The following is a 13,595-nucleotide window of genomic DNA, read 5'->3' on the forward strand; positions in this document are numbered from 1 at the left end:
TCTCGCCAGTAATCCTGCCTTTATTGACATGATTTAATGACGTCACACTGTGTCACCATGTCACTCATTTGTATTATTTAGGCCTATATTTATGGTAGAATTGAAGCTAACAGGAAGCTGAATGTTGTTGAGCCGTGCTGGCTCAGGCGTGTGTGAGCCGACCAATCAGAGCACACTCGGTTACCAGGAGGGTTGTCTTACATTTGGGCTGTATTAGTGGCCTGTCGGTGGTGTTCTCGTGCTTGTGTGTGTTTCAGAGGTGCTGTGGAGCTGTCACACAGCTGGTATCCTCTCCGCTCGTTGCCAGATTATTTCGTCAACCAGACGCGGTACATGGTCTCCTCACGCAAACTCGCTTTTCTAGAGCTTCTAGAGTTGTTTTCGCTGCAGTGATCTAATTCTGCTTTTCTTCGTCTCCGCCAGTTAATCGCTCAAGTCCTCTCAGACACTCTCTGGCCTCACCGCGACCCAGCCTCCAGCCCGCGTCACCCGGGGATCTTCGGTGTTACGCTTCAGCCCGCTCCAGCGTGAGTCACTTCACCTCCCCGGCGGAGCCACCAGTCCCCTCATCAGCCCTCCTCTACCGCCAGCTGCTCATCGTGCTCAATAAATACCTTTCTATGCTTTAAAGAGACAGGAGACGGACAGTATGAGGACAAACTGCAAGTCTTTTGAGCATTAAAGCATGTAAACCTAGCCTCTTGGCTCCGAGCTGCCCTCTGGTGGATGTCCTGCTTTCCATTTACGCAAACCTAAAAGAGGCATGGAAGCATGTGGGCTGTCATGTTTATATCACTTGAGATATCTAATTTTTGCATAAATGAACCCAACCTGGCAACCTAACATTGTTTTATAACTGATCTTTAAAGCACGCCTGGGTGATTTATCTGCAATGAATTTATTTTATTTTTATTTTTTTAATTACAACTGTCTTCAGAAAACGTGCCTTAGTATAAAAGATGTAATCAGAAAGTATAGTTTATCAGACGCTCATGTAAAAGTTCCAACGTGGCCTTTGGATTACTGGGTTTACTACGATCTTCACAGACCTGCTGGGCTGTAGTCAAACATCTGAGTCACATGTGGGCACAATGAACAGTCCCGTGGTGTTGCCTTGAATAATTACACTAATTGGCAGTTCGGGCCGCAGATGCATTCAAGCCGACGGGTTTTAAAGAGCGTGCTGCACCTACACGCTGTGGACAACCCACGTACAGAGAAGGAGCTACGTAATCTGTGCGCGTGTGAGCGTGCGTGTGTGCGTGTGTGTGTGTTGGAGACAGACAGACAGACAGACAGACAGCCAGCGGAGCATCTCCTCTCTCGCATCAGCATCACGCGCTCCGGTCTCCTCTTCTCCTTCTTCTTCTTCTCCTCCATCACCGAGGAGGCGCGTGTCCAACCTGTGGAGCGTCTGTCTGTCTCTCTCTCTCTCTGTCTGTGTCCGTCTGTCCTGTTTCGGAAGACACACCTCGTCTTTTTTGGAGAAGTTGTAGTTTGCGAGAACAGATAGAACCGGTTTCACTCCGCTGTCATCCCGGAAGACTCGCCACATTCTCGGTTTGAAGGAAGTTGAACAGGTGCGTAAAGCTTTCTCTCTCCACTCCTCTTTAAAACATAATCAATCTTTTATTTTTTCACGCTATCACCTGCTTCATTGTTGTATTCCCCGATCACATATCCACATCACAGGTCTGTTTCCTCTCTCTTTTTTTGATAAATTCGGATTCATAGTAAAATCCATTCATGCTTTTTCGGTCGGGCTGTAACCGATTCCTACAGGTGGGAATTTTTTTATTTTTTTCCAGCACGTATTCCAGACGCTGATATCTGGGAGACAAGTAGGGCGGTGGCATCAGGGTTGTCTGTGTGTGTCTGTGTGTGTACGTGTGTTTTAATATCGTGCCTTTTCTCATTGCGCCTGTTTTTTGACATCCGCACAGCTGCGTTGTGCGCGTAATTTGGGAGCCAATCAAGCCAGCCATGGAATCGATAATGAAGGGTTTCTCTAAAGCCAAGGAGGGGGTCGTGGCCGCGGCGGAGAAAACCAAGCAGGGAGTGACTGGAGCCGCTGAGATGACGAAAGATGGGGTTATGTTTGTCGGTGGGTGCTGGGAATTAATTTCACTGGTAACAATGTTGGTAGAAAAAAAAAAAAATGTGATAGATGTTATAATTGTTATTATTGTCGTTATTTTACGCACCGACAGGCACGTGAGCCTGAATGGAACAGAGCTCAGTGTGTGTCACTAATTGAGCTTCACCTGCTTTTTCCTTTCAGGTACCAAAACAAAGGATGGAGTCACAACAGGTAATTAAAGCTCAAAGGCACCTTTTCAGCTCCAAAAAGATCAACAGTGTGTACATTTTTAGACCTCCTAATAACGTCATAGGCTCTTTTTTTATATACAATCTGACATATGAGTATGTATAAAAAAAATAGGATCACTGGATCCTCAGGTGGTTTATAAGAGAGAGCAAGTATCATATTTCACCGCCTTACTCAACACAACCTGTCTAACTCCCCATGGGCCAGGCCGTGCTATTTGTCATACATAACAAGCCACAGGCCTGCAGGGACTTGGCTTTATTGTTGTAGAGGGAAGTCGGCGTGTTGGAAGCCGGGATTGTAAGAGAAATATATGATGGCAGAACACCTCATTAAAGAAACTAAATGATCGAGCAGGGGAGGATATCTTTTTCTCTCTGAGTTGATGTCCAACGGTGATGCGACTTCAGGCTCGACACTCGAGAAGACTAATGTGAAAGAGACGCGGCCATATCGTTGGTCGTGGCTCCAAAGCGACAGTTCATAGTACTGTGAGGGAGTTTCAAAGAGGGCTGTAGTCACCGTCTTAGAGACAAAGATAATTTGAGATGCAACTCTGACACCATCAAATTTCGGAAGACCATCTCACAATGTGACTTCTAGCTATATTGTTTACAGCTATAGTGGCACAGATTAATGGCGTTTGCTAATTATGTTTATTCTTGACTTACGCTGCAGCCAAGATTCAGTCAACCCGTCCTAATCAGAAAAACAACCAGATAGGTCAACTAAGAAAGCAGTTTATCACGACCCATTTTGAGTTATTGCTAGCCAGCGACCTCTAGTGGCTGTAGTCATTATTATGGCTGCAAAGGAGGAAGTCGGGTACTCAAGTAAGGTTTGAAACTGAAGTTACAGAATTAACTGAGAAGAAATTTTCACTCAGAATTTTATGTTTACAATATGAATGAGGTAATAATACAAACAATCATAAATATTTATTTTTTCCATAACTGAAACTGAACATGTCGTTCAGTGTGGTTTGCAATAAACGTATAATATTTCCTAAATCTCAGGCGACATTAGTTTCTATTAATAACTACATGAAACACTTGTGGATCCATGACTCCTTTAAGGTGTGTTAAACAAACAATTATTCACTTTGTTCGTTAATATATTGATTATTTTAATGATTCATAATGTCTATTTTGTCTATCAATGTAAAAAACAAACAAACAGGATAATCAGTGACGATCAGTGTTTGACATCCTCAGATGTCTTGTTTAGAGGAAAGAAAACCAGAAGCTGGAATTAGACCTTTTTTTCTTTTAACAAATCACTCAAACTGATAAATTTCTGTTAATTTAACAGATGATGACCGAACAATTAATAATTGCAACTCTAGTGGAGAGGAAGCCAAAACAAGACCTCCAAATGCAGTTAGCATTTAGCACCGAATGAATCTAACACGTAGTATTAGCTACATACCAAAGATGTCTGTATTGATCGATATGGAATTTAAAACTCTCTTACAGCATGCCTCACTAAAAACATTTAAACAAGTGTACATAAAAGGAAACTGAATTCATGTGATGCTAAATCACAAATTACACAACAATGCATTGCTCAGACAATAGAAGGCGGGATGAAACTCAGTGGAGGCTATGGAACGGCTTCAATAGAAAATACCTGCAGGCTGGTTCCAAGGTTTTCCAGTAAAACGAGTTACACTACAGGTGATGTTCCCATTTAAATAATAAGGGAGGGTAGTCCCGGGAGAAGAAACTCCTTTACCCAACAATGCAGACAGGAGCTGCAAGGAAAACTAACTAAAGGGCAGAACCACTCAAATAACACTTCCTCCCCAATCGCTGGAGAAGCTTTGAAATCCAGTATTGTGAGATCTGTGTCATGTTAATGCATCTTTCCACACGCTAATCCCAACAGGTAATGTGGCTCTGTAAAGACCTACACCCTCCTCAAATATCCACTTCCTCTCTTCTTCTTTTGTCCCTACAGTTGCAGGAAAAACTGTGTCTGGAGTGTCTCAAGTGAGCGGGGCTGTGGTCACCGGAGTCACTGCTGTGGCCCATAAAACTGTGGAGGGGGCAGGCAATATTGTCGCTGCCACCGGATTGGTTAAAAAGGATCAAGCCAAACAGGTAAGATACTTCTTATGTAAAGTTAAACTGAAACCCAAACCTGTTTGTCTTTTACTTAAGTCAAGCTCTAAAACCGGGATAAGTTTTCTTTTAGCACCCTCCACAGTAGTTTTCTTCAGTCGGGGTGAATATTTTCGTCTGACTGTAAATGTCAAGTCTTCTAATTTGATCATGCTCGATAATTTGGTACAATTTCTTTGTTAGGTATTTAAAAAAAGGTTCATATTATCACTTCAGTCAGCTAACCAGCTAGCAGGCTAAACTTGTTAGCCATTGCTTGTTAGATGTGAGGACTTCAGGTTACTTAAAGATGTAATATGTGACATTTCCACAATAAATGTCTGAAAATGCCTCGACCTCATATTTTGTTGGGTTATTAAAGAGAAAGTCTGTCATTTAAATGGTGTGTGCTATTCTGCCGCCTGCCGCTAGGCTATAACTTTTTGGGAAAAACTTAGGAATTTTGCACATGTAAATAGCTGCCTGTAGATTATTAGTCTAAAGAATTCACTATCTGTTCCTCACTGCAATCAGCAAATGGCGACTTTTAGCGACTACTGAAGCTAGCGCTAACTACTTTAATTGAGAAAACATTGGTAACACTGCTGAGGTTGGGTTAACGAGACAGCCTACTCTTTTGTTAAATATCAACAAAAAGATTTAGCAGGTGCCGAAATTATTTGGAATGAATATTGAAATCAAATGCTAAATGGTGTTAATGTTAGCAAGCAAGTGCCTCATCTCAGTGGCTCTCTCAGCTCAGCTAACAGAGAGCAACAATAGCGTATGTTAAGAAATGGAGTCCGCTAACATAAACGAGTGGCTTTCAGCACAACATAAAAGTTACACAGAGGCTGCGAGTTTAGACAGTTTCCAAAAGATGGTCTGCTCTAACTTAAAAATGTAAAATACGCACAATAACTTGAAGACCAGCATCTTATATTTCCTTCCAGAAAAAGAAAAATTCAAATTTCCGTGCTTTAATTTGTCTGAGGCTGCTCTGCTGAACGCTTCTCTGCAGACATTAAGTGATCTCATGTTAAACACACCTGTAGGAGCGATGGCAGCGCTGCACATCCCTCCATTTCATGACTGGCTGCCAGCTATAACTCTTCACCGTGTCAAAATGGCCTCCTGACCTTGAGTCATTTGTCATCACTTCTCATGTCTGCCGTGTGTCTTTTCTCTCTGAAATGAAAAGCCGTTACATATTGTTGGCTTTTCCAGCATCATCCATCAGCCAGTCTGGCCGTCGTTTGTGCAAACAAGGCGGAGGAGGTTGTGTTTCTTTTTTTTTTCCGTTTTATGTTTCACCTTGTTGTCCTTTTCTCAAGCGAGGATTTTAACAGCTGTCCACGTTAGATTTTGCAGATACAGTCAGGGCCGTGTTTGGAGGTCATGTCTTATGTGTCTTTTGAGGGGTTAAACAATGAAGAGAGACTTAGATTCTACATTTAAAAAAACGTAATGGTTACAGATTAGGATGTATTTTTAGACTTAGTTTTGTATATAGCCTCTAATTTATGGCTATATGTGGTTTGGGACTTTAATTCATGAATTTTGTTTATGTTCTTTTGGGTAAATGTATCTACATTTTAACCAACAGAAGCAAATAAACAAAAAATAAAGGATTAAAAAAAAAATAGGATATAAAACATTTAAATACAAAAAAATCTATGTAAACACATTCAACATCCTATGTGACTTTACAGTTTTCAACTGTATCCACTGTTATCTGATATAATCAGGATGAACTTTAAAGCTACTCTGTGGTGTTTGTTTTACCACTAGTGGTGCTATTGAGCAAAGTGGGTCCCTGTTTTACCTGTGATACACACTCCTGCCGATCATTTCACGATAACTCACTGACGATAAACACGTGTTGCCCAGCAATGAACAAACGCCATATTAAAGTAACATTATGTAGAAACTGGCATTCTGTGTGATTTGATGCCCCCGACAGTTTTCTGAGTGCAACACCACTTTTGTGAATACAAATCCCAATTTGTCAGAACTACAATTAAAACTCAATAAGTCATAGCAAAGACAGAGACACCATTCGCCCTATTAAAAGACACAGTATCATCAAATTTACTTTGAAGCTGTTATTTTAGAACAAGTTCCATAATTTTGTTTTAATTCACCAAAAAGAATGACATTCATCAAAGGTACAGTCTAAAAACTTGCATGGATTTAAAAATATCTTATCTTTTTATCTTGTTTGTTTACAAGAAAACTCCACATGGCAGATTTAATCCCCAACATTAATCGCTACAGTTCTTCTTGACACCATCTACTATCGGCACAGAAACTCATTCCTCAAACAAGACAAACTCTACAAGAACAGATGGCCCTCATGTTCACACTCGAAAAAACAATCCTATCACTGTTCTTCTTCCGTTGTCAACAAAGCAGTTACGCTTCCCCGTGATTTATATCTGGATTAATAAAGTGTAAGAATTGAATACAAATCTGAAGGGAAGACTAAATTCGCCTGTAATTACCCTCCTCACTCAGAGCATCACTGCGAGTACCAGGAAATGATAAGCCAATCAAATATTTCCCTGGGCAACGCTTTGTTGATTGTTTGTTGTGATGCTCCATCTCCCGTCCCCCTAATTAGCGCTGAAACACGGGGGAATCCATAACAAGGGCAGAGACACCGGGAGACAAGAGCGCACACACACACACACACACACACACACACACACACCTGTAGCTCTGCTTTAATTGGCTGCGATCACTGAAAAGTACCCTGTAAAAAAGAGAAGATAGAAAAAAAACAAGATGTAAGTTATTTTCTTTCTGACTGATACCTGAGCAGAAGGAAAATTCAGAACTGCTCAGCTTTCATCTCATTCTGTGCGTTTGATCACTCCATCGAAAAGATGCCTCCCCCCAAACATCCAATCGACTCCCTTCATCTTCGTTAGCGGTCGTGTTATCAAGGCTGCTAGAGAGCTAATCGCCGTATTCGGCCTCCGAGGGGATAAAACACTGATGGAGCTCCACCTGGAATGTGATCAGCGTCATTAAGAGGAGCCCTGACGAGCCAAACTGGCAGGCAGAGCAGACAAAACAGATGGACAGACAGACGCAGAGTGGACGGACTGACGGAGGGAATACACACATGAATATAATATATAAAATAACTCGCGGTATTCCCGGCGAGGGATTGACGCGCAGACAGCAGCCGATTGTTCTCATTTAAAACTGTCATTCCCAGGCGGCACGGCCATTAAACGTCATTAATATTGATTCGGCTTTTTAAAAAATTGATGCCAGGTTAAGAGAGAGCCCATCAAAGATCGTCTCCTGCGTCTGACACACACACGCAGACACTCGCCAGGATGCTGGTGGGATGCTGAGTCTGATTAATCTCCTCATCTGGCTGTTGAACCAATTCATCAGCTCGATGGTGACTCATATCAGGAGATGCACAAAAGGCAGGGAAAATGACAACGAGACAGAGGAGAGAGGCAACGTGGTAGGTAGACGAGGAAGGAAATAGAAAACTGGTCTCGACAAACACGTCTCATTGCTCAGATATTTGCAATAATAGAAGCTGCTGAATTTCACGTCCCTGGGAAGGGATCTCGGCGCAGACTGTTGGTGAGGTTACAGCTTTGAGAAAAAAGTGAACAAAGCTTCAACTTGTGGGCCAAAGTTAAGTCTGGCCAGAGTAAGAGGAGGTGTTTGTCGGCACACCGAAGTCCAAGTGTGTGTTTGTGCATGTGTGCGTACAGTGCGTCTGTCTGGCTCTGCCGGGTGAACAGATGGAGGCTTGATGGGTGGTGTTAAATGCAACAGCAGGAGGAGAAGGTGCGGTAACTGGTTTAAGGTTATGTCAGGCGCACACACACACACACATACACACACACACACACACACACACATAAGTCTGCACGCTGTGACCACTTCCCATTAAGGGAAGGTCAACTCAATGGCACGGCGCAATCAAGGCACAATTCAGCTGGACAGAGGAGACGTCAGCCCTCCCTTCTTCATTAGTGCTTCACGCCTTGTTTGGAAAGACAAAACGCATCCTTTGCAAGAACCTTTCAGGGTGACACGTGGGTGTTTCGGTACAGTGTCATCTGTCAGAGCCTTCCGAAAGAGTCACACATCACATCTACAAAAAGTGAAACCGTTTTCTGGGATGAAAAGGCTGTTTAAAGCTAAAGTATAGTAAACACAGGGTCAGAGAATGAACGCTTGCCTTCGGAAGATAACGGAGGGACGGATATTCTGACTCATCATAGCAGGAAAAGCACAGGTGGATCTATTACAACAAAATATGTTTGTCTTCTTCTTTCCAGGGTGACGACGCCTCACCAGTACAGAACATGCCAGAGTCCCCGATCGACACCGACCCTGCTGATGCCACAGAGGTGAGACTCCACTCAAATACAACACAAAATCTACAGTGAATGAGACCACTTGGTTAGGGTTGGGAAAACATCATGTTGTGGCTTAAAATACCAGTTTTGGTCGTCACAAACACCTGGAAAGAGTTCGCCATCAGCCATCAGCCCTCGTCAGAAATTTCCAGTAATTTCTAACTTACAAATGTTGAAACACAGACTTGAGCTGCGGTCACCCGTCCGGCAGCACTCTCACCTGTAACTCCACCTCCTAATGTGAAAGTTAGGTGATAAACGTGTAATGCAGAAGTGATATGGGGCAAATTCAGAGTATCTGTGGTTTGCAGAAACAGACTGCTAACACTGTATCCTGCTAACTGGGTTGGACATTGCTGTTGGTTAAGATCTGGTTAGGCTTTGGCTCAAAAACACTTGGTGCTGGTTCGGGAAAGATCATGCGTTGGGTTAAAACGATCACTCTTGGCTCGGGTGTTTCATTGAGACACAAACTGTAAACTCACCGCCTCTCTTCTTCTTGTCCCTCTTCTCTTTCAGGAGGACACCGACGACTAAAAAACGATTGAGAGCCTCGCAATCAAAGATCAACGACCGAAAACATTCCATGTCGCTCTGCCAAGTCCCGTTGTGCCTCGTTTATGGTCCTTCTACGGAGTCTGTGCCCGACGTCTGTGTGTGTGTGTGTGTGTGTTTGTGTTGTTATGTATGTGTGTGCAGCGGCATATGTGTAAATGTTTTGGAGAAAGAGAGATGTTGTTTCACTGTGTGTGTGTGTGTGTGTGGGTGTGTGTTTCAGTCCTGAAAGAGGCCTCAGGTGTGTGTCGTCTGTGACCAGCTGTCATTTACAGTGAGTCCCTATCACTGAGGATGCCACCTAGTCAATGTGTGTGTGTGTGTGTGTGTGTGTGTGTGTGTGTGTCTGTGTGTGTGTGTTTATGTGTACATTTTCTGTGTGGCTATGTCAATGACTCAAACCTGGAAATATACCACCATTTACCACTTCAAGCACCTAAGTGTCTCTATATAAATGGACAACTGACAGTGATCTGTTTGAAATGGAAGCATAATGATATTCTCTATTTTTGTGTGTATACCGTCACTGTTTTTTCGCGGTGGACTATGAAGTGCTGAGCTATTTGTGCATTCATATTGTATTTTTTAAGTTATCTCTGCTATAACGGATATATATATATCTCATACTGAATGGACTTTTGAAAAACCAAGAGCATGTAAAACCCACTCAGCTCGAACGCTGTGATAGGAATTTATTTGGAATTAAGTGTTGAATAAAATATGCAAAAAGTATGCAGATGTTTTGTTCATTTATCTGTGTGTTAACATTTGGGCTAACATAATCGATGATTTAAGGGTCCACAGTTCCCTTATTACTGCAGGGCGGCCTCCAACATGTTTGACAATATTTCAAAAGTTGTTAGAATTGTTACGTTTACAGTGAAATTTGCCAAAGTTTTACTGTGAATATGTCTGAAAACACACATTAACATGAATCAAACATATAATTAGCAAATATTAGTTATTTAAAACTAAAACAGTTTAAGGTGTAACTGATAAATGTGACTTTCTAGTGGTTGCCATTTTGTTGCACTTGCTTAAGCGTTGCTTAAGCTAGCTAGCAAACGTTAAAATTGCAAACACTAGCTAGCAAAAGCAAAAATGTCTCTGGCAAAAGTTCAGGTTGCTAACGCTAGCTATCAAATCTTTATGTTGTGACTCTAGCTGATGAAGTGTTGCTCACGCTAGCTAATGGTAATGTTGCCAAAGCTAACTAGCTAATGTGGGGCAATACTGGCCACATCATGTAAAAATCAGCTATTTTTACTTTTTTCACAAACTGCCAACCAAGAAGTTCACTGATGAAACCAACAATGTTGTACTATTGGTCCACAAACCTGGTTACAAGTCATTTTGCACCGTACAACTTACAGTGGATTGTTTTGTGTCTCTGATGAACCCTCCACCTCAAAACCAAGAGAGAATTTGACAGTGACGCTAACGTTAGGCTAATATTAGCGATGCTGGAGTCTGACTTACCACATGAAGACTGTTGATATAAAGCCGACGCCCTCACTGCCTTCCGCTATCTGCATACTGTCAACCAAAAACCTATTCACTAACATCACATGAAACAACAACAACACACAAGTTAGCAACCTACAAACTGATAGCAGCGCCAGCTAACCTCCCTGCTGGGAAAACCAGCTATGCTGCTCTATTCTGGTTAGTGCTGGTTTGGTGCTGGTTTAGCTGGTGGACCAGCATGATGAAGCTGCACAGTCTTGCTGGTGAAGTTGCTGATGAAGCTGGTCACCAGCATCCAAATCCCTGCAGCTGTTCCCTGCCCAGCTGTGCCTGAATCCTGTTCAATCAGCATCTTGATTTGCCAAACCTGTCAGGTGGACGGCTAATCTTATTGGATTTTAACAAATGTGTGCTCAAAATCTGAAAGAAGTAATTATTTTGTGTACATAAAAAAGAAAACCTTTATAAAATAGTTTACTTCAACTTGTGAGAGAAATGGGACAAAGTGCATTTATATGTTTGTATATTTTGTGCAGTATTCACAGTTTGTTTCAGGTACCCTCAAATGACCCCAAAATCTTACAGGTTTGAAGCTTGTGTCCAATAAACTTGGTGTATTGTAACAACCTCACTGACTCTGAGTCCTGTACTGGTCTTTCACAGCCAATTTCACTTCTCCTCATACTCTGCAATATGAAATAAGTTGTAGACACATCCCATGCTGATGCTGGTGACCAGCATCCCATCACCAGCACACCAGCACCAAAACACAACATATGCTGATCTATGCTGGTTTTTCCAGCAGGGCTGTTCGCGAATGCTACAAACTTTAACAAGTTGCTACCTTTCCTTTTTCAGGGATTTATCCATATTAACGGGGTTTACCTCCCCATGTGCAAAACAATCCCAATTTTTGGGACAGCAGAGGACAAAGTGTGTCCATGCACCAATAACATGTTGCTGTTCGAAAGAATTTAGTGATGATGAGATTTTATTTTTCATCAGAAAATATGTCTTGAGGAATTTGATTCAGAGGGAACAATAATCCTGCCTGTAACAGCACTGGTTAGCACAATAAAGCATGTCGGCCTTGACAACACGCTGTAAACATCTGTTCAGCTGCAGACTCTGTTATGTGTGCTGAGGAAGAGAGAGAAGACAGACACACACTTACACAAGACATCCTTGTAGCCAGGATCATCCAGCATGTGTCCTCTGGGACACTTCTGCTTCATTCATACCAAGACCAGCGAATGCGACAACAGTTTTACACGTCCATCTACATTTTTTACTTATCGAATGACGCTACTCGAGATGTTTGCACAAAAAAGAAAGCGCATTAAGAAATAAAATGGTTTTCAAGGGTTTAAAGCCTATTTGAAAAGTCTGTTCAGGGTGTAAACATGGCCTTGCTGAAGCTTGAATCACAGTTTACACAAAGATTACTACTCTACAACGGAGTGAGTCATCCACCACTTTCCCATTCCCTTTTCTCGGTAATGAATCCAGCAGAGGAGCCTTGGACTTCCTCGCTTGTTATTATCCGTACGCCTGTCAGCGGCCGCTTCCTGAACGACCTCTGCAGACTCGAGGGAGGCGATGACTCCTCGTTGTTGTTGTTGTTCTTCATCACGGCTCCGTGCAGAGACAGGTGCTGAGACAACAACAAGATGTTCATGTTTGGTATCTTTGCTTGTTTCCCGATTCATAGTTTTCCCCCTCATCGTAGAGCGTAAAGGCGATAAATAGAAGATAATTCTCATGTTAAATTAGATGTAATCAAGAACACTGAGACGGCTTCAGGACTTAAAGGTGCAACTTGTAGTTTTTTCAGAAGAGAAAGATCTTCGCTGACAAACTAAATGAATAAACGCTCTTTGTTTTCACGACCGAATGAACTGAGTAAACAAACTGACCTTAAAGGCCAACACAATTTCATACTGTTTTATATGTTCGTTATATGTTTAAATCTGACGGACCCTGCCACCTTTCCAGCTTCATACAGTGTTCTGGGGGACCTTATTGTCCTCTGACAACAGCTTGTTTTATTCAGTTTGGGAAAACGACAGATGAGATGGTTTTAAAAGAAAAATGCTTAGTCGACTGACAGCGAGGCAGCCGCCATGTTATCTCGTGTTGAAGCAGCTGTCTTTACATCACTTCAGGCTGCAGAGACCTTTAAATCCAAATACTATTTTAGCGCTGTTTGACGCCTTGGGGATCAGTGTCATACAATAAGATATCAACAGAATGTATTGGCAGGTTTCTGTTTCAGCAGCCGCAGTGAACCACAGGTCAACCAAACACCAACCAGCTCTTCCTGACAGACTAGTTGAACGTGACCGTGACACCCTGGAAGCTTTGAATGTTTCCCTGTCGTGCGAGTGGAGCCTCTGACCTGAAATCTTTTATCCATTAAAATATGATACCGATTCATCTCTGCCAGTGCGATCACGACACACTACATCACTCCAACTCTAAAGCCTCGTCTCAGTTCACTGTCGCCTGCCTGACTACACCCACTCGGCTGCATTCCCTTGAAAATATGTGAATCTACAACCATCAGTCTTTGTTTCAGGCAGGTTTGAACAAAATGTTGAAGCTGTCCCTCACTATCTTCTCTGCTATCTTTCAACAAGATGTGCGTCCGTGGTTTCATTCTCATTTACTGGCTTCACTCCCTCTAAAGACTCCCACTCAACAGTACATATGTCATATGTCATACATACATGTAAAATTACT

The 13,595-nt window shown here is 42.3% G+C and overlaps 1 protein-coding gene across 1 annotated transcript; it reads left to right on the forward strand.

The window, feature by feature from the left end:
• Window positions 1–1,203: 1,203 nt before the first annotated feature.
• Window positions 1,204–10,118, forward strand: LOC115593266 (alpha-synuclein-like). Its single transcript, XM_030436762.1, has 6 exons — window positions 1,204–1,580; window positions 1,944–2,104; window positions 2,282–2,311; window positions 4,289–4,431; window positions 8,751–8,822; window positions 9,351–10,118. Exons 2-6 carry the CDS (start codon window positions 1,984–1,986, stop codon window positions 9,366–9,368), a joined length of 384 nt encoding a protein of 127 aa, XP_030292622.1. The 5' UTR covers window positions 1,204–1,580; window positions 1,944–1,983; the 3' UTR covers window positions 9,369–10,118.
• The last annotated feature ends 3,477 nt before the right edge of the window (window positions 10,119–13,595 follow it).

The sequence above is a fragment of the Sparus aurata genome, chromosome 12 (genome assembly GCF_900880675.1).
Source record: "Sparus aurata chromosome 12, fSpaAur1.1, whole genome shotgun sequence".
Taxonomy (NCBI): Eukaryota; Metazoa; Chordata; class Actinopteri; order Spariformes; family Sparidae; genus Sparus; species Sparus aurata.

Excerpts from the sequence above, each read along its gene's own strand:
- LOC115593266 (XM_030436762.1), top strand. The coding sequence starts at position 1,984 with ATGGAATCGATAATGAAGGGTTTCTCTAAAGCCAAGGAGGGGGTCGTG. Across the intron at positions 2,312-4,288 it reads AAAGGATGGAGTCACAACAG|TTGCAGGAAAAACTGTGTCT; the intron begins GTAATTAAAGCT and ends TTGTCCCTACAG. Across the intron at positions 4,432-8,750 it reads AAAAGGATCAAGCCAAACAG|GGTGACGACGCCTCACCAGT; the intron begins GTAAGATACTTC and ends TCTTCTTTCCAG.